The 20,969-nt window shown below is 39.6% G+C and overlaps 1 protein-coding gene across 10 annotated transcripts in view; it reads left to right on the top strand.

Moving 5' to 3' along the window:
* The window catches only part of EPB41L5 (erythrocyte membrane protein band 4.1 like 5), a 221,259-nt gene that overhangs the window by 160,415 nt on the left and 39,875 nt on the right, over nt 1-20,969 (top strand). For 8 of the 10 annotated variants that reach the window (XR_007518074.1, XR_007518075.1, XM_049889155.1 and 5 more), the window contains 2 exons: nt 3,713-3,777; nt 11,166-11,256. Coding sequence is in view for 6 of the 10 variants with exons in the window: in XM_049889155.1 (XP_049745112.1) it covers nt 3,713-3,777; nt 11,166-11,256 (156 nt within the window). In the remaining 4 variants the exon portion in view is untranslated. Of the gene's footprint in view, nt 1-3,712; nt 3,778-11,165; nt 11,257-16,363; nt 16,564-20,969 lie in introns of all 10 variants that reach the window. The other 2 variants (XR_007518077.1, XR_007518078.1) reach the window with 2 other exon arrangements.

Here is a 20,969-nt window from a genome sequence, read left to right as displayed (position 1 = left end):
CGTCTCGTCTCTAAAATCTACGTGATACTGCAAAAACCCAACAACAAAAAACACAAACAACCCAATTAAAAAATGGACAAGGGATATGAACAGACACTTCACTAAAGAAGACATTCAGATAGTTACCAGATATATGAGGAAATGAGCACGATCGTTAGTCATTAGAGAAATGCAAATCAGCACTACAATGAGATTCCATCTCCAGCAAGGCTGGCATTAATCCAAAAAACAATAAATGTTGGAGAGGTTGTGGAGAGACTGAAACGTTTATATAAGGCTGGTGGGAATGTAGAATGGTACAGCCACTTTGGAAACTGATTTGGCGCTTCCTTAAAAAGCTAGAGCTAGAACTACCATACAATCCCACTCCTTGGGATTTTTCCTAGAGAAATAAGAGCCTTTACAGGAGCAGATATATACATACCCATGCTCATTGCAGCACTGTTTAGAATAGCAAAAAGATGGAAGGAACCAAGGTGCCCATCAACGGATGAATGGGTAATAAATTATGGTATATTCACAGGATAGAATACTACACATTGATAAAGAACAATGATGAATCCGTGAAACATATGATAACATGGAGAAATCGGGAAGGCATTGTGCTGAATGAAATTTAGTCAGTTGCAAAAGGACAAATATTGTATAATACCACTATTATAAGAACTCAAGAAATAGTTTAAACAGAGAAGGAAATATTCTTTGATGGTAATGAGAGGAGGGAGGGAGGGAGAGGGGTATTCACTAATTAGGTAGTAGAGAGTTGATTAGAACTATTTTAGGTGAAGGGAAAGATAACAACCAATACAGGAGAGGTCAGCACAACTGGCCTAAACCAAAAGCAAAGAAGTTTCATGAATAAATCGAATGCTTCGAAGGCCAGCATAGCAGGGGCAGGGGTTTGGGGACCATGGTTTCAGGGGACATCTAAGTCAATTGGCATAATCTATTAAGAAAACATTCTGCATCCCACTTTGGAGAGTGGTGTTTAGGGTCTTAAATGCTGGCAAGTGGCCATCTAAGATGCATCAATGGGTCTCAACCCACCTGGAGCAAAGGAGAATGAAGAACACCAAAGACACAAGGTAATTATGAACCCAAGAGACAGAAAGGGCCAGATAAACCAGAGACTGCATCATCCTGAGACCAGAAGAACTAGATGATGCCCAGCTACAACCAGTGACTGCCCTGACAGGGAACACAACAATGAATCCCTGAAGGCACTGGAGAGCAGAGGGATGAGGACCTCAAATTCTCCTAAAAAGACCAGACTTAATGGTCTGACTGAGACTAGAAGGAACCCGGAGGTCATGGTCCCCAGACCTTCTATCAGCCCAAGACAGGAACCATTCCCAAAGCCAACTCTTCAGACAGAGATTGGACTGGACGATAAGATAGAAAATGATACTGGTGAGGAATGAGCTCCTTGGATCAAGTAGACATATGAGACAATGTGGGCAGTGTCTGTCTGGAGGGGAGATGAGAAGGCAGAGGGGAACAGAAACTGGCTGAATGGACGTGGAAATACAGGGTGGTGAGAAGGAGTGTGCTGTCTCATTAGAGCAACTGGGAGTATATAGCAAGTTGTATATAAATTTTTGTATAAGAGACTGACTTGTAAACTTTCACTTAAAGCACAATAAAAATTTAAAAAATGAAATTATGACAAGTTGTGTGAAATCAGATAACTTGGATTTGGATCCCGTTTCTACTTCTGCCACCTACTAGGTTTGTGACATGGGGCAAGTTAGTTAACCTCTCTGAGCCTCAGTTTAATCATTTTTAAAGTAAGGATAATGGTCTACCTTAAATGGGTAATATAAGGATGAGATATGGTAATGAATGAAAAGGACATGGAATGGTTCTTGGCACATAATGCACATTTAAAAGGTGCTGACCCCCAGTAGTAGTAGTAGCAGCAGCAGCAGTAATACTTGTCATTGTCATTACCTTACATTTCAGTTATGCTTTGGGTATTTCTTGACTGAGACAAGAGGGAAATATCCTGAATAGCCTCAGAGAAGAGGGACTGATTTAATACTTAAAAACTTTCAAACAAAGACAGTCTAGAACCAGATGGCTTCATTGCTGAATTCTACTCAATATTTAAGGAAGAAATAGTGACAGTTCTACACAACTCTTTCAGAAAGTAGAAGAGGAAGGACTTTCTAACTCATTTTATGGGGCTAGTGTTACCCGAATAACAAAACCAGAAAAAGATATTTTAGGAAACGACAGACGAATATTCCTCTTGAACAGGAACATAAAAGTCTTTAACAAAATGTAAGCAAATCATTTGCAACAACTTGTAGAAAAGATAGTACATCATGAGCAAGTATGATTTATTTCAGGAATGAAGGTTGGTTTATCATTCAAAAACCAGTGTAACAAAAATTCACCATATTAAAAAAATTTTTCAAACTGTGATCTCAACTGATACAGAAAAGGCAGCTCAGGAGAGTCAACACCTGTTCATAATAAAACTCTCAGCAAACTAGGACTAGAAGGAAACTTGCTTTCCCTAATAAAAGGCATCAACGGAAATTATATAGCTAACATCATACTTGGCTGCAGCAGCTAAAGCGAAAGACAACAGTCTATGTTGGTGATGATGGAGCTTCTATGATGTATATGTGTAAACTGCTGGTAGGAATGAAAATGGTACAAGCAATCTGGAAAATATGCACTTAGCATCTGACCCAGCAATTCCACTTGTAGGTATTTACCGAGGAGAAATTAAAACTTACATTCACGTAGATATTAGTATATGACTATTCCTAGCAACTTTATAACAGTCAAAAACTAGAATCAATCTAAATGTGCATCAACGGGTAAACCGATAGTACAAATTGTGGTATTTCTTTCTATTTGCTGGGTACTATGAGTCGGAATCAACTTGATGGCAATGGGTTTAGTTTGTTTTTTTTTTTTTGGTTATTTCACTACCCAGGAAATAAAAAGAAAGGAATTTGTGATGCATGCAGCATCGTGGTTGACTCTCAAAAACATCTTGTTGCTCTAAAGAGGCAAACACAAAGGATACCATTTACATGAAACTGTAGAAAATACAGTTTGTTTACCACATGCAAGGGTTTTTGAAACAATTACCTAGGAACAGCTCAAGGGAACATTTTGGGGGGTAGTGGAACTGTTCCCTGTGTTGGTTGTAGTTGGTTATGCATCTGCATATATTTTTCAGAATTCATTGAACTGTACACTGAAAATGAGTACATTTTACTCTATGTAAGTGATCATTTTTTTTTTTTTTAAGTGATAGCTCAGTAAAGTGGAGGAGAAAACGGACTTCTTAAGAAACATTTTTTAGAAAGTCCCTCCTAAAATATTCCTTGCATTTGGGAAGACATAAGAAGCCAAATATACAGCTTAACATCTGTTTCTTTTTTTAATCATATAAATTTGAGAAACTCTGATATTGAATCTTTTGGCTAATGCTGTTTTTCTTAAATAACTGGAAGCTGTCTGGGAAGAGCGTGTGAATTTGTGTGGCAACATATGGGAAGTTGGAGCTTGGATTACTGGGTTTGGGTACGGGCTAGGATTAAATGAGGCACAGTACTGATATTTCCATACGGAAGTTATAATTAACTGAAGCAAACTGTGATACTTCTGATTTTACTGGAAAGAAATTTAAATTTTTTGTAATAGTATCCTCAACAAAGATTTAATTTTTTTCATGATTTCATTTTATTAGGTTACAAGAGAAGATAGTTTGTTAAGTCATAAAAACGCCAATGTTCAGGATGCCACTGCAAACAGGTACAGTTCTGAGTGGGCTCAATTAAATTGATGTTCTTATTCTTTCCTCTTAACTTTTTTTTTTCTTTTTTTCCTCCTTCCCTATTCATCACCACATGGTTACAAGATACCTATCCATTCCATAGCTCCTAGTACCTAGTTTTAGATTATTTGAAGATACTCCTGATTAGTCTCCCTACATCCGCATTTTTCTTTACTTGATTGAAATCATACAGCAGAACAATTTTTAAACATATTTATAAATTTACAAGCCATGCTGTTTTCAGTCGCCTCATATGCATGTGAAAGCTGGACAGTGAGTAAGGAATACCGAAGAATTGACACCTTTGAATCATGGTGTTGGTGAAGTGTATTGAATATACCATGGACTGCCAAAAGAACAAACAAATCTGTTTTGGAAGAAGTACAGCCGGAATGCTCCTTAGAGGCAAGGATAGCGAGACTACATCTCACATACCTTGAACATGTTATCTGGAAGGATCAGTCCCTGGAGAAGGACATCATGCTTAGTCACGTACAGGGTCAGTGAAAAAGAGGAAGACCCTCAACGAGATGGATTGACACGGTGACTGCACCGGGGGCTCAAGCATAACAATGATTGTGAGGATGGCGCAGGACCAGGCAGTGTTTCGTTCTGTTGTATGAGTTGGAACCAACTCAACAGCACCTGACGACAGCATAATCTTACAACATACCCGATAAGGAATGTATTTTATTTCTCTCGAGTATCGTAGTTAACTTTAGTGTCATCCTGTCGCCACAGTGGCCTTGCTGTAAATTATTTCTCATCGGCTCTCACATTAACCAAGCAAATTTGTTTGTTGCTCCTTCCCTCTCTTTTCTTTTACCTTTCTTTAATGAATATTATGCGTTTTTTTTGTCTTGTTAGCCTTTTATCCCCTGCTCTGTGCCAGTTTGTGTTATTCATCACCGTGTATTCAGTGTTCTGTGCTAATTTGGTGCTCAAAAAAAGAGCAGTGTTGAGTAAATGAATGCTATTTCTTTTCCTGTTATTCAGAACTTATTCAGTGAAGGGTTTCTGATTAATCATATTCAGTTCTGGATACTGTAATCAGCGTAGCACTTAAGCATATAGCATGCCTTGTATATAGAACTTTGCTGTTAGTACTAAACAGACTTACTCCCTAACTGGTGATCAGAGTAAAACTGAAATTACGACTTAACCTTTTAATTTTAGTAAATCTACTGGCCCACAACATTTTCAGTACTATTATTATAAATGAAACCTTTTAGAATAACCTCATCAAAATTTTTGTCAAGAGGAGGATAATGGGGACAGAATTGGGCACAAAAGTTTCATTGAGCTTTTAAACCTGGAAAGAGCCTAGAAGACGCCTCAAGTTCCTTCCAGAGTTATTTTGGCTAAATGTTCATATTCTGAATAATCTTTTTTTCCTGAGGATTTTAAATGCACCCTTCTAAATATGTTAAATTCTTATATAAATCTGGGTCTGTTTCTGTGCCTTTTCCTGTTCTGTTAATCTCTCCCTTCCCGGTGCCATACCACACGGGTTCTATTACTGTAGCCCCTTTTGTTTAATGACATATTTCAAGCATAGCGAAAACTGTGGAGAGTTACATAGTACAAAGTTGTGTACCAAATAATCAAGCTTTGTCACATCTTAATATTTATCCTATAATAGATTTAGACCTTTTTCCTTTCATTTTTTATTGAACTGTAATTCACAAACCATAAAACTCACCCTTTTAAAGTGAATAATTTAATGGTTTTTTAGTATATTCACAAAGTTATGCAAGTATCACCACTATCTAATTCCAGAATATTTTCATCACTTCATAAAGAAACCCCTTAGCAGTCGTTCTACATTCTTCTTTTCCCCTAGCAATCACTAATCTACTTTCTGTCTCTATGAATTTGCCTGTTGTAGAAATTTCATATAAATGTGACTGGTTCCTTAGTATACTGTTTTTAGGGTTCATCCGTGTTGTACCACATATCAGCACTTCATTCCTTTTTATGGCTGCATAATATTCCATTGTATAGGTGCACCACGTTTTGTTTATCCATTCACCTATTGATGGGCACGTGACTTGTTTCCCCCTTTTGCCAACATAGTGTTGCTGTGAACATTTGTGAACAAGTTTTTGTTTGGATGGCTGTTTTCAGTTCGTTTGGGTATGCACCTAGAAGTGGGATTGCTGGATCGTGTGGTAATTCAATGTTTTAACTTTTTGGGGAACCATCAGACTGTTCCATTACAGCTGAACCATTTTACATTCCCATCAGCAGCATATGCTGGTGTACGAGGGTTTTGATTTCTTCACATCCTCACCAAGTCTTTCATTATCTGACTTTTCGTTGTTGACGATATACACAGTAGAACATATATCAATTTAACAGTTTCTTCATAAAGAATTTAGTGACATTGATTATATTGTTCAAGTGGTGCCACCATTCTCATCCTCTTTTTATGAAGTGATCTTCCCCTATTAACGTAAACTCACTCCCCCCAAGTGTCCTAGTTATTATCTGACTTTTGATGGTAACCATTCTAGTATATGTTAAGTGGTATGTCATTGTGGCTTTGACTTGCAGTTCCTTAGTGACTAATGATGTTGAGCATTGTTTCATGTGCTTATTGGCTATTTGTATATCTTCCTATGAATAGCAGCAGAACATTGTCTGATATAGTGCCAGAAGATGAGCCCCTCAGGTTAGAAGACACTAAAAGTACGACTAGGGAAAAACTGCCCCTTCAAAGTAGAGTCGACTTTAATGACGTGGATGGGTCAAGCTTTTGGGACCTTGATTTGCTGGTGTAGCACGACTTAAAAAGAGAAGAAACAACTAACTGCAAACATCCATTAATAATCAAAACGTGGAATATACGAATTATGAACCTCGGAAAATTGGAAATCATCAGAAATGAAATGGAGCACATAAACATCGATATCCTAGGCATTAGTGAGCTGAAATGGGCTGGTATTGGCCATTTTGAATCAGATAATCATGTGGTCTACTATGCTGGGAATGACAAATTAAAGAGGAATGGCATTGTGTTCATCTTCAGAAAGAACATTTCAGGATCTCTCCTGAAGTACAGTGCTGTCAGTGATAGGATAATATCCATATGCTTATAAGGAAGACTAGTTAAAAGTACTATTATTCAGATTTACACATCAACCACTATGATCACAGATGAAGAAATTGAAAATTTTTTGAACTTCTGCAGTCTGAAATTGATCAAACATGCAGTCAAGATACCTTGATAATTACTGGTGATTGGAATGCAAAAGTTGGAAACAGAAGGATTGGTAGTTGGAAAATGTGGCCTTGGTGATAGAACTGACTCTGGAGATCACGTGGTATAATTTTGTAAGACTGATGACTTCTTCATTGCAAATACCTTTTTCAACAACATAAATAGTGGCTGTACCGGTGGACCTCACCAGATGGAATGCACAGGAATCAAATTGACTACATCTGTGGAAAGGGATGATAGAAAAGCTCAATATCATCAGTCAGAACAAGACCAGGGCCGACTGTGGAAGAGACCATCAATTGCTCATATGCAAGTTCAAGTTGAAGAAAATTAGAACAAGTCCACAACAGCCAAAGTATGACATTGTGTATATCCCACCTGAATTTAGAGACTATCTCAAAAATAGATTTGATGCATTGAAGACTAATGACCAAAGACCAGACAGATTGTGGAATGACATTAAGAACATCACACATGAAGAAAGCAAGAGGTCATTAAAAAGACAGGAAAGAAAGAAAAGACCAAAAGGGATGTCAGAAGAGACTATGGAACTTGCTCTTGAATGAAGAGTAGCTAAAGCAAAAGGAAGAAATGATGGAGTAAAAGAGCTAAACAGAAGATTTCAAAGGGCAGCTTGAGAAGGCAAAGTAAAGTATAATAATGAAATCTGGAAAGACCTGAAGATAGAAAACTAAAAGGGAAGAACATGCTCGGCACTTCTCAAGCAGAAGGAACTGAAGAAAAAATTCAAGCCTCGAGTTGCAACATTGAAGGATTTTATGGGGAAAATACTAAACGATGCAGGAAGCAGCAAAAGAAGATGGAAGAAATACACAAAGTCACTGTACCAAAAAGAACTGGTCAACGTTCAACTATTTCATGAGGCAGCATAGGATCAAGAACTGATGGTACTAAAGTAAGAGGTCCAAGCTGCACTGAGGGCATGGGCAAAAAGCAAGGCTCCAGGAATTACGGAATACCAGTTGAGATATTTCACCAAGTAGATTCAGCACTGGAAGTGCTCACTAGTCTGTGCCAAGAAATTGGAAGACAGCTACCTGGCCAACCGACTGGAAGAGATCCATATTTGTACCTAATCCAAAGAAAGGTGATCCAACAAAATGCAGAAGTTATAGAACAATATCATTAATATCACACACAAGTAAAATTTTGCTGAAGATCATTCAAAAGTGATTGCAGCAGTACATTGACAGGGAACTGCCAGAGAAATTCGAGCCTAATTCAGAAGAGGGCATGGAACAAGGGATATCATTGCTGATGTTGAATGGATCATGGCTGAAAGCAGAGAATACCAGAAACATGTTTATCTGTGTATTGTTGACTATGCAAAGGCATTCGACTGTGTGGATCATAACAAGTTATGGATAACTTTGGGAAGAATGGGAATTCCAGAACACTTAACTCTGCTTATGAGGAACTTGTACTTAGACCAAAAGACAGTCGTTTGAATAGAACAAGGGAATACTGCATGGTTTGAAGTCATATGCATCAGGGTTGTATCTTTTTCACCATATTTATTCAATCTGTATGCTGAGCAGATAATCTGAGAAACTAGACTGTATGAAGAAGAACAGAGCATCAGGATTGGAGGAAGACTCATTAACAACCTATGTTATGCAGATGACACAACCTTGCTTGCTGGTTCAAGAGAAGAAGACTTGAATCACTTACTGATGAAGATCAAAGACCACAGCCTTCAGTATGGATTACACCTCAACATAAAGAAAACAAAAATCATCACAACTGGACCAATAAGCAACATCATGATAAATGGAGAAAAGATTGATGTTGTCAAGGATTTCATTTTACCTGGATCCACAATCAACGCCCATGGAAACAGCAGTCAAGAAATCAAAGAATACATTGGTTTGGGCAGATCTGCTCCAGAGGATCTCTTTAAAGTGTTAAAAAGCAAAGATGTCACTTTAAGTACTAAGATGCGCCTGACCCAAGCCATATGCATGCAAAAGCTGGGCAATGAATAAGAACGATCGAAGATGAATTGATGCGTTTGAATTACTGCACTGGCGAAAAATACTGAATATACCATGGACTGCCAGAAGAATAAACAAATCTGCCTTGGAAGAAGTAGAGCCAGAATGCTCATTAGAAGCGAGGATGGTGAGACTTTATCTCACATATTTTGTACATGTTATCAGGAGGGAGCAGTCCCTGGAGGAAGGACATTGTGCTTGGCAGGGTGGAGGGTCAGTGAAAAAGAGGAAGACCTTCAGCGAAATGGATTGACACAGTGGCTGCAACAGCGAACTCAAGCATAACAATGATTGTGAGGATGTTGCAGGACAGGGCAGTTTTTCATTCTGTTGTACATAGGGTCACTATAAGTTGGAATCGACTAGACAGCACCTAATAACAACAATTGCTTATTTAGTGTTGGCAACTTGTAACTGACAATTATGGTGTTAATTGATAGTTATTTCAGTAAGTTGTCATTCATGTAGTTTGTTCTTATTAGCAGTGTTGTTTTTGCATTGTGATTAAACCACGGGGTAACTGTATAAAAACTGTTGTATTTTATTCTAGATTCATTCTACAATTTTCAGAGAAAAAGAGCTATGGCCACTAACCAAAAGGTCAGCAGTTCGAATCTACTGGGTGCTCTTTGGAAACCCCAAGAGGCAGTTCTGCACTGTCCTTTAGGGTCACTGTGAGTCAGAATCGACTCGACAGCAACGGGTTTTTTTAATTGTGCTTTAGGTGAAAGTTTACATAGCAAATTAATTTTCCAGTCCCCACAGTGTGTCAGCACTCTCCCCATTTCCACCATGGGTTCCCCATTTCCGTTAGTCCAGTTTCCCTGTCCCTCCCTATGTTCTTGTCTTTGGTTTTAGGCAAATACTGCCCTTTTGGTCTCATGGTCAGTTGTTCTAAGGAGCGCATTCTTCATGGATGTTATTGTTTACTTTATAGCCCTGCCTTTCGTTTAGCTGAAAGGTGCTCTCCTGGAGTATCTGTAGTTTCAAGTGAGAAGATTCTTAGGGCAGTAGTTTCAGGGGTTCTTCCAGTCTCCTTCAGACCAGTAATTCTGGTCTTTTTTTTTTTTTTTTTTTAATTTTGTTCTACGTTTTTTACCCGTTTTAACTGGGAGCCTCTATTTTGATCCCAGTAGAGTGGTTGGTAGTGGTAGCCGGACACCTAGTTCGTCTGGTCTCAGGTTAGAGGAGGCTGTGGTTCACGTGGGCCTTTATTCCTTTGGACTAATTGCTCTCTTGAGCCTTTGGTTTTCTTCATTCACCTTTCCTCCCGGCAGGAAGAGACCAGTAGTTGCTTTTTATATAGCTGCTCACATGCTTTTAAGACCCCAGATGCTACTCACCAGGCTAGGATATAGAAGATTGTCTTTATGAACTGTGCTTTAACAATTGACCTAAATGTTCCTAAAGATCATGGTCCTTAAGCCTTCATGTTCCAAAAGTTCAGTCCCTATGTCTAAGTAGTTTATATAACTGTTCTCCCTATACCAAAAAAAAAAAAAAAAAACCCCAAACCCGTTGCTGTTGAGTCAGTTCTGACTCAGCGACCCTATAGGACAGAGTAGAACTGCCCCATACGGTTTTCAAGGAACAGCTGGTGAATTCGAACTGCTGACCTTTTGGTTAGCAGCTTAGCTTTTAACTGGTGCACGTTATATATATATGAGTATACATGCCTCATTTACAAACACAGATGTAGAAATATCCACAGCCATACTGATATATGTAGATGGATGCACTCCCATACCACCACCCTCACCTGTTTAGCATGCGTATTGGCCTGTGTCTATGCCCAAATTATTGACAGGATTGCATACATTTCTGTTGGTTAAAGCCACCCACTTGTGGTATTTCTGTTATAAGAACACTAGATAACCAAGCCAAACAAGTTAGGAATTAAGCATGTAAAAATCATGTATGGAAAAAGCAATGATAGTGAGCAGTATGACAGCAGACAGTGCTATCTGCTCATATACCCTTCCCAATCCACCACATCAAAGATTTTATATCTATGTCAGACGCATGCACGTATTTTGGGGGAACACAGTTAAATCCATAACACCCTTTCTTTGAAAATGCTTCCTATGTCTGTACAGATCCTACATTACATGAATTGTTCTCTTCCCAGTGCTGCATTAAATGAGAATAATATGTCCCTCCCTGAAGATCCTCTTGCTCTGATGCATTCCACACCTACGGAAAATGGTTCTGTTCTAAAGGTAAGAATGCTTTTGCTTCTCAAGTTTTCTCCAAAGACAGTGTTGAGTTGAATCCTATAGTATACCAGGGACATCTGGTGATTTTTTTTTTTTTTTTTCGTGCTTCAGGTGAAGGTTTACAGAGCAAATTAGTTTCCCATTCAGTAGTTTATAGATAAATTGTTGGTGATATTGGACATAATTCCCACAATGTGTCAGCACTCTCCTCGTTACCATCCTGAGTTCCCCATTGTCGTTCGTCTGGGTTTCCTGCCCCTTCCTGTCTTCTCGTCATTGCTCTTGGGCAGATATTGCCCTTTGGGTCTCATGAAGATGATTGTCTAAGGAACACTTTCCTCAAAGGTGTTATTGTTTATTTTATAGCCCTGTTACTTGACTGAAAGGTGATCTCTGGGAATGGCTTCAGTTCGAAGTTAGAAGAGTGTCTAAAGGCCATAATCTTGAGGGTTCCTCCAGTCTCTCTCAGACCAGTAAATTTGGTCTTTTTTATGAATCTGAATTTTGTTCTATATTTTTTTCCCACTCTAACCAGAACCTTCTATTGTGATACCCGGTCAAAGCAGTTGATAGTGGTAGATGGACACCGTCTAGTTCTTCTGGTCCCAGGCTAGTGGAGGCTGTGGTTCTTGTGGTCCATTAGTCCTTTGGACTAACTTTCTTGAGTCTTTGGTTTTCTTCATTCTCCTTTGCTTAGGATGGAAAGAGATCAATAGTTGTATCTTACATGGCCGCTCACAAGCTTTTAGGACCCTAGGTGCTACTCGCCAAAGTAGGATGTAGAACGTCTTTATGAACTATGCTATGCCAGTTGACCTAGATGTACCCCGAGACTGCGGCCCTTAACCTTTAAGCCCAGTTAACTCAGTCCCGCAAAGTGTTTGATTATGTCTAGGATGTTTCTATGACTGTTCCCGCTTTGTGCTTTCTTGTATATATGGCCATATGTGTACCTCATACAAATATATATATGTAGAAATATCTACAGCCAAACTTATGCGTGCACGTGGGTATACTCCCATATGCCATCCCACACCCATTCAGCATACCTATCTGTCTATCACCACATCCCTCACAAGAGTTTCTAGTTTGTTTGTATTTTTGTTTTTTGTGTGGTCTTGGTGCTGGCTATGCTTCCACTCATTATTATTGTTTTGTTTTCTAAAAAAATATACAGTGTTACATGCAAAATAAGCACCTTTTAAGTGCTGCTTTGATGAAAGAGTGAAAGATAGATCTCGTAACGCATAGGTAATGTTGAAATTCATATTCGTATGTACTATAGAGTGTAAGGTCTATGAAAGACTTGATCTGTTTTGTTCATTGCTGTTTTCCTAGTGCCTCAAACAGTAAGTGGCACATAATAGGCACTAAAAAATATTTGTTGATTGAAATAAACCTTTTGCAATAACAAGGACCAATAATTGTATCGCGGCATAACCCAGCTCATCCTAATTTCTGCCTCATGTACCCACTTGCCACACCTGTCCCAGTTCAGAAATTATAGAACCAGTTCATTGCGCTGTGAATGTTTCAGTTTTTTAAGTTAAATTAAAAATTATCCTTGCAAATGACCATTTACCATTTGATACTTTTATTGCATAATGTGATGATTAATGTTATGTGTCAACTTGTCTCGGCCATGATTCCCAATATTGTATAATTGTCCCCCGTTTTGTGATCTAATAGTCTTCTGTTTTGTGTAATAATCCTCCATTTATGTGTTGCAAACCCTAAATCTCTATATGTTAATGCAGCAGGGTTAGTGTGGGGTGTATCTTGAGTCACACCCTTACTCAAGTCACTGCTGTACTCAAGTATCCGATGTAAGAGGAGCTTCCTTGAGGGTGTGACCTATATCCAGTAAATATGGATTCTCTGCCAAAGCTCACTCTTGCTCTGGATCCTGCACTTGGCTTGTCATTATATGACCTCCAGTTTTGGGGACTTGAGGTAGCAGCCTTTCGTCTGACCTGCCAATTCTGGGATTCGCCAGCTACTGCAGCCCCCTGAGCCAACAGCCTGTTTTCTGACCTGCTGATTGTGGGTTCATCAGCCCCTGCAAACATGTGATTCAGGAGAAGCCCCCAACCTGATTCCTGACCCATGAATTTGGGACTTATTAACCTCCGCAACCATGTGAGCCATTTCCTTGCAATCAGTCAATCAGTCTCTCACACTTCACTGGTCTTTCTTCTTTAGAGAACCCAGCCTAAGACATTTGCTACCGAGAGTGGAGTCTTAAAAAAACCCCAGTGCCTATGAGTTGGAATAGAAACAAAATTGTAAGAATGAGTTTTCTAAATTGGTTCTCAAGCCTGGCTAGTCTTAAAGGCACCGATGACTCTGCCTCCAGTAGTAAAGAGGGCACTGCTCATCCATGGTGTGAAGCAGCAATAGAGATAAGCAAAATATCACTAAAACCCACTGCCACTGAGTCGCTTCCGACTCATAGTGACTCTATGGGGCAGGGTAGAACTACCCCATAGGGTTTCCAAGGAGTGCCTGGTGGATTTGAACTGCCGACCTTTTGAAAATATTACTACCAATAGATAAAATATTTGTGAGAAGGCTCTGGATGATTGCATATCAGACACTTTTCAGTAAATTTTGTCAGACTGAGAAGTATAAGGAATCTGGTCGGTTACTCTTACTTGCACTAGACAAAGTGGAAAAAGATGAACTCAGGGTTTCAGAGTCACAGCTCAAGTGCCACATAAAAGACCTGCAAGTTGCTGCTTGCGCCCTGAAAGAAAACATCATTTCTTGTAGTAACAGAGCAGATGTTGTCGAAAACCAAACGAAGAGTCTAATTGTAACAGTGGCTGAATAACAACATCAGTTGAATTCTCAACCTTGAGTAGTGTCTAAAGTTAAAGTGAGGGCATCGATTGGGAAGAAATGGGATTCTGAAAACTTGGGATAGGGACATATGGGCAGAAAATCAGCAAGATGGGGACACTGGGACCCTAAATTTCATTGAATCACTACTACTAATAGCGCCACCCCTCCCATCTGAAGCGGTTACTCCATCTTTGTCTGCTAAGCCACCCTCCCCAGGAAAAGCATTATCCCTTTCACCTGCATTTGATGAGACTAACCCAGCTGTGCCCAAAGCGCCTTTGTCTGAGATGGCACCTGGGACATTGCCTGAGGCAGATGCCTTACAAGACATTGCTGAATGTTCTCAAGAGCCACCCACACCACCCATTTTTGCTTCTAGACCTATAATTAGACTTAAGTCCCAGCGAATCCCAAAAGGTCAAGTTGAAAGTGACCCAGGAGGAGGTACGCTACAGTCCAAAAGAACTGCTTGACTTTTCTAATATATACAAACAGAACGCTGGAGAATATGTGCAGGTATTGCTATTAAGGCATTCAGCCAGCAAGCTGGTGGCAGATTGATTACATTGGAAAGGGCAATGTTTTATTCTTACTGGGGTAGACAGTTACTCTGGATAGGAATTTGCCTTCCTTGCGTGTAATTCTTCTACCAAAACTACCATCTGTGGACTTAGAGAATGCGTTATCCACCATCATGGCATACTACACAGCATTGACCGAGATCAAGGGACTCACTTCACAGCAAATGAAGTGTGGCATTGGGCCCATGCTCGTGAAATTTCCTGGTCTTACCGTGTTTCCTGTCATCCTGAAGCAGCTGGCTTAATAGAATGATGGAATGGCCTTCTAATGACCACAATTACAGCACCAGCTAGGTGGCAGTACTTTGCAGGGTTGGGGCAGTGTTCTCTAGGAAGCTGAATGTGCTCTAGTATATTGTTCCAGTATCCAATATGTGGTGCTGTTTCTCCCATAGCCAGGATTCCTGGGTGCAGGAATCAAGGAGCATAGATAGGCATGGTACCACTCACTATTATCCCTAGTAACCCACTTGCAAAAGTTTTGATTCCTATCCCCATGACCCTATGCTCAGTCTTAGTTCCAAAAGGAGAAGTGCTCCCACCAGGAGACACAATACTGATCCCTTTGAACTGGAAGTTAAGAATGTCACTTGACTTATCCTGCCTCTGGATCAATGGGCAAGGACAAGAGGTGTCATATTGGCTGATGTGATTGATCCTGATTACCAAGGAGAAATCGTATTGATACTGCATAATGGAGGTAAAGAAAAGTATATCTGGAATACAAGAGATCCCTTAGGATGTCTCTTAGTACCACCATGCAGTGTGATTAACGTCAGTGGGAAACTACAGCAACTCAATTCTAACATGACTGCTAATGGCCCAGAACTTCAGAATGGGTGTTTTGGTTTCCCCACCAGGGAAAGAACCACAATCAGCTGAGGTGCTTGAGGGTAAAGGGAATATGTAATGAGTAGTGGAAGAAAGTAGTTCTAAATACCACTTAGGACCACATGACTAATTATGGAAACGAGGACTGTAATTGTATTTCTTCCTTGTTTTATTATATGTGTATGAGTGCATATATGTGTATATACATAGCAGTTATTTTTGTTTTCTTCCCTCATAAAATATAAAACATAAACAGACCTAATGTGTTTTTGGTTGTATGCATGTTAGTTGTATCATGTTAGGTGCAAGTATGATTTTATCATTTTCTCTATTTAGAGATTGTGTGTGGTTTAAGGAGACACATACAGGTGCCAGGTTGGCAAGGGGTGGACTATGATGGGTAATGTTATGTGTCACCTTGGCTTGGCCCTGTTTCCCAGTATTGTGTAATTATCCTCCATTTTGTGATTGGATGTCATTGTCCTCCATTTTGTTACATTGTGTAATTATTCTCCATTTATTTGTTGTGAACACTAAACCTCTGTATGTTAATGAGGCAGGGTTAGTGTGGGGTGTGCCTTGAATCACACCCTTACTATAGGGCTTTATTCAAGTCACAGCTTTACTCAAGCCTTACTCAGGTCACATGCTTACTCAAGTCATGGCCCTACTCAAATATCTGATGTAAGGGGAATTTTTTTGAGGGTGTGACCTACATCCAGTATATATGGATGCTCTACCAAAGCTCACTCTTGCTCTGGCTCCTGCATCTGGCTTGTCATCATCTGACCTCCGGTTCTTGGGCCTTGAGGCAGCAGCCTTTTGTCTGACCTGCCGATTCTCTGATTCGCCAGCTTCTGCAGCCCTGTGAACCGGTAGCCTGCCATCTGATCTCCCCAATTTGGGATTCGCCAGCTGCCACAGCCTCGTAAGCCAACAGCCTGTCAGCTGACCTCCTGATTTTGGGTTCATCAGCCCCTGCAAACATGTGAGTCAGGAGACTCCTAACGCCTGACTCACGGATTTCGGAGTTGCCAGCCTCCCCAACTGCTGCGTGAGCCATTTTCTTGAAATGAATCTCTCTCTCTCTCTCTGTGTGCATACACATAGATACGTGCTTCAGTGGTTCTGTTTCTCTGGAGAACCCAGCCTACAGTACATAATCTACATTTATTGTAGAAATTTACCAAATACTTCATAAAAAGAAAAAAATGGAAATCACTTGTATTCCAGCCACCCAGCGACTGTATATAGTTAGCATTTCGGTGTATCATTTTTCAGACTTTTGGACTTAAAAAAAGATTCAACCTAAAATACCTTCAATCAGAAGCTGTCTTTCTGCCAGTTAAAATGCTAAAAAGACGTATTGACATCTTTAATTATTAATAATCGTTAAATGGAATCTGAGATTTTTTAAAATAGTGAAGGACATTTAGTTCAAAGATTATTTATTATGTATGTAATATGTACCAGACAGTATGCTAGGCTTTGAAGATTAAAAATGAATGAAACATGGCTTCTGCTTTCAACCTGATCGTAGTCTAATGGGAGAGAGAATTGTAAAACACTCTGATAAAGAGCCCTGATTGCTCAGCAGTTAAACACTCAGCTGCTAACTGAACGGTTAGTAGTTCAGACCCACCCAGGGGCTCCGTAGGAAAAAGATCTGGCGATCTGCTCCTATCAGCAAAGTGTTCTAGTAGAGGTATATGCACAGGCTGTTATGGGACACTTAACCCAGCTCACAGGTGTGAAGGGGTGGGATGGGAGGGAAGAGATGTGAGAAGAGAGAGAACAGTTTTTTCAAGTATGTAATTACAGTCGGGTTTAATATTGAAACATGAATAGGGGATTCAAGAAGCATGAAGGCAGATAGACAGAAACAGAATTTATAAATAAAGGGCTTTTATGTTATGCAGTATACCGTAGATTCCTGTTTCTCTTATTTCCAGATTGGAATTTTATCTCTTACTCTTTTTTAAATTCTCCCTATACACACTCATATACACACACACACACCAGAGAGCAGTACAGAATTGTGTCTTCCAGAAGGCGTTTCAAGTACTAATTTAAAATGCCTTAATTAAGAGCTGCTGTGGCTGCTTGTGTGCAACCAAACACTTCATAGGATTTGGTTTCTTGGTTTAGAGGTTTAGGGTCATGGTTTCGTGGGACATCCCAGTTAATTGGCCTAATAACATGTTTAGTGCACCTGTTCTACCTCCTAGTTTGTTGCATAGTGCTTGGCAGGGATGAATTACCCAATAGGAAAAGCAAGCATGTGCTTAGGGCATCAATAAAACAGAGGCACCAGTTGTTCAAAGCAAAGACCCGTAGGTGCCAAGCAGACAGGACACAAAGAAAAGTGAACTAAGTTCACTGACTCATTTTATTTGTTGTAGAATATGTGGAATATTCTTTTTGTAGAAAATGTGTATAGTAAAAATCTTAGTACCCTGCATCCACTAAAAGTTTTATAATCCAGCTCCTCTCATTCCACTGAAATGGTGTACACCGCTTTTGTGTTCAGTTACTAACATTATTTAAAAAAAAAAACCTGTTGTCGTTGAGTTGATTCTGACTCATAGCAACCCTATAGGTCACAGTAGAATTGCACCGTAGCATTTCTAAGGAGCAGCTGGTGGATTCGAATTGTGGTCCTGTTGGTTGGCAACCAGGCTCTTGGTTAGCTAAGACACACATACACGCACACACACAGAGATACGTGTGTGTGTATATATGTAATTCACATATTCTGTTTGAATACATGAGTAAGCAGAGGAGGGGCACCATACATAATCAGTGTCTAGGGCCCTCGCATGCCTTAATCCAGCCCTGGTGCCTGGGGTCTTAACAGCTTGCAAGCAACCTTTCAAGGCACAACAATTGGTCTCTATTCGCCTGGAGCAAGAAAAGAGGAAGGAGAGTCAGGAATAGGAGGAGGAAATGAAACGTGTAGCTTTTTATGAACAACTCTCTCCTTTGCCATGAGACCAGAAGAACTGGATGGTGCCTGGCTACCACTACTGAACATTTTGATCAAAGATTCTATAGAAGAATCCTGATCAGAAGGAGGAAAATGCAGAACAGAATTTCAGATGCTTATAGACTCCAGATTTTCTGGAGCCACGGAGGCTGGATCAACCCTGAAACTATTGCTCTGAGATAATCTTCAAACAGTAAACCAGAAATATCCCATGAAGTCTTCTTAAAACCAAAAAATACAAATCGTAACTAACACTGCACGAACACCAGAAGATAAACTAGATAACTAGGAGATCCTAAAAATTAAATAAGTAAGCTTATCAAAAGACTTCACCAAAAGAGTTAAAAGAGAACCTACAGACCTAAAACTGGGAAAAAATTTTGGGCTGTGACATATGTGACAAGGGTCTAATCTGTAGAATAACACCTCAACAACAAAAAGACATATAATCCAATTTAAAAATGGTTAAAGGATATGAACAGACACTTCACCAGTCACGACATTCAAGCAGCTAACAGACACATGAGGAAATGTTCTTGGTCATTAGCCACTAGAGAATGCAAATCAAAACCACAATGAGATAGGATCTCAACCAGACGTTACTGGTGCTAATCAAAAAAACAAAAAATAGTAAATGTAGGAGAGGTTGTGGAGAGATTGCTGAACTTTTATGCACTGTTGAATATAAAATGGTACAACTGCTATGGAAAACGACATGGTGCTTCCTTGAAAAGCTGGAAATAGAAATACCACAGGATCTAGCCACTCCTAGGAATATATCCAAGAGAACTAAGAGCTGTCACACAAATAGACATGCACACCCATGTTCATTGCAGCATTATTCATGGTAGCATAAAAACAACCTGAGTACCCATCCAAAGATGAATGGATAAACAAATTATGGTACGTATACACAAAGGAATACTATGCAATGATAAATCTGCAAAACATGTCACAACATGGATGAATCTGGAGGCATTATGCTGAGTGAAATTAGTCTCAAAAGGACAGATACTGTATGAGACTACTATTATAAAAACCCAAGAAAAGGTTTACACACAGAAAAAAAAATTAATGGTTATGATGGAGAAGGATGGGGAGAGAAAATCACTAGATAGTAGACAAGTGTTAACTTTGGTGAAGGGAAAGACAACACACAATACAGGGGAAGTCAACACACCTTGACCAAGGCAGAGTCGGAGAAGATTCCTAGACACATCCAAACACTTTGAGGGACCAAGTTACTGGGACTGAGGGCTGGAGATCATGGTCTCAGAGGACATGTATGTTAATTGGCATAACATAGTTCATAAAATGTTCTATATCCTACTTTGGTGAGTAGCATCTGGGGTCTTAAAAGCTTGCGAGTGGCCATCTAAGATACATCTATTGTTCCAATCCCATCTGGAGCAAAGGAGAATGAAGAAAACTATGGTGTCAGGCTACCACCACTGATGGCTCTGACAGGGATCATAATAGAGGGTTCCAGACAGAGTGGGGAAAAAAATGTAGAACAAAATATAAATTCACACACACACAAAAAAGACCAGACTTAACTGGTCTGACAGATACTGGAGGAACCCGGGAGATAGTAGCCCCAGGCACCTTTTTAACTCAGAACTGAAGCCATTTCCAAAGTCCACCTTTCAGCCGAAGATTAGACAGGCCTATGAAATGAACAATAACACACATGAAGAACATGTTTCTTAGTTCAGTCAAGTACAGGAGACCAAGCTGGCATCACCTGCCCAAAAACAGATGAGAAGGCACGAATGGAAAGGATAACTGGACAAATGGACATGGGGAACCCAAGGTATAAAGGGAAACGGGAAGAGTGCTGACACATTGTGGGGGTTGCAGCCAATGTCCCAAAACAACTTAGGTATAAATTTTTGAACGTGAAACTAATTTGCACTATAAAGTTTTACCTAAAGCACAATAAAATTACAAACAGTAGTTTAGCTTATCTAGTAAAGAATGCCTTGAGCATTATGCTCTTTTAAGATCTTTCCATATGGGATCAAGTTGACAACAGCACCTTGAAAGATAGGAACCTTAGGGAGCAGTAAGTGTATGTTAATGGAGGAGGAACAACTCAGAAAACGATGAGAATGTACAATTCAAAAAATGTAATCAGTGTTACTGAACTAAACATGTAGAATCTTGAATTGATGTAACTTTAACTGTATACTCTCAGCAACAAAGTAATTTTTCAAAAAGTATTAATTACAGTTTATGGGGGAAAAGTTCACATGGTGTTCTTTTGCAAACAGTAAAGAAGCACTTGGAATTTAGGCATCTCCTTTACTCACTGTCTGCTGTGCTGAACCTTTTACCTCTTTAGTCTGGTTCAGAATCTAAGAGCCAGAATAGTCTTAACCCTGCCCAATTTGTCTCCCAAAAGAAATAGCTATATGAAAATTCATACTACACGTTAGCCTTTTTAAGTTCTGTATGCTAAGTTCCCCTCCATG

This window comes from Elephas maximus, chromosome 6, assembly GCF_024166365.1.
Source record: "Elephas maximus indicus isolate mEleMax1 chromosome 6, mEleMax1 primary haplotype, whole genome shotgun sequence".
In the NCBI taxonomy this organism is placed as follows: Eukaryota; Metazoa; Chordata; class Mammalia; order Proboscidea; family Elephantidae; genus Elephas; species Elephas maximus.
This window is presented reverse-complemented; position numbering and strand designations above follow the sequence as displayed.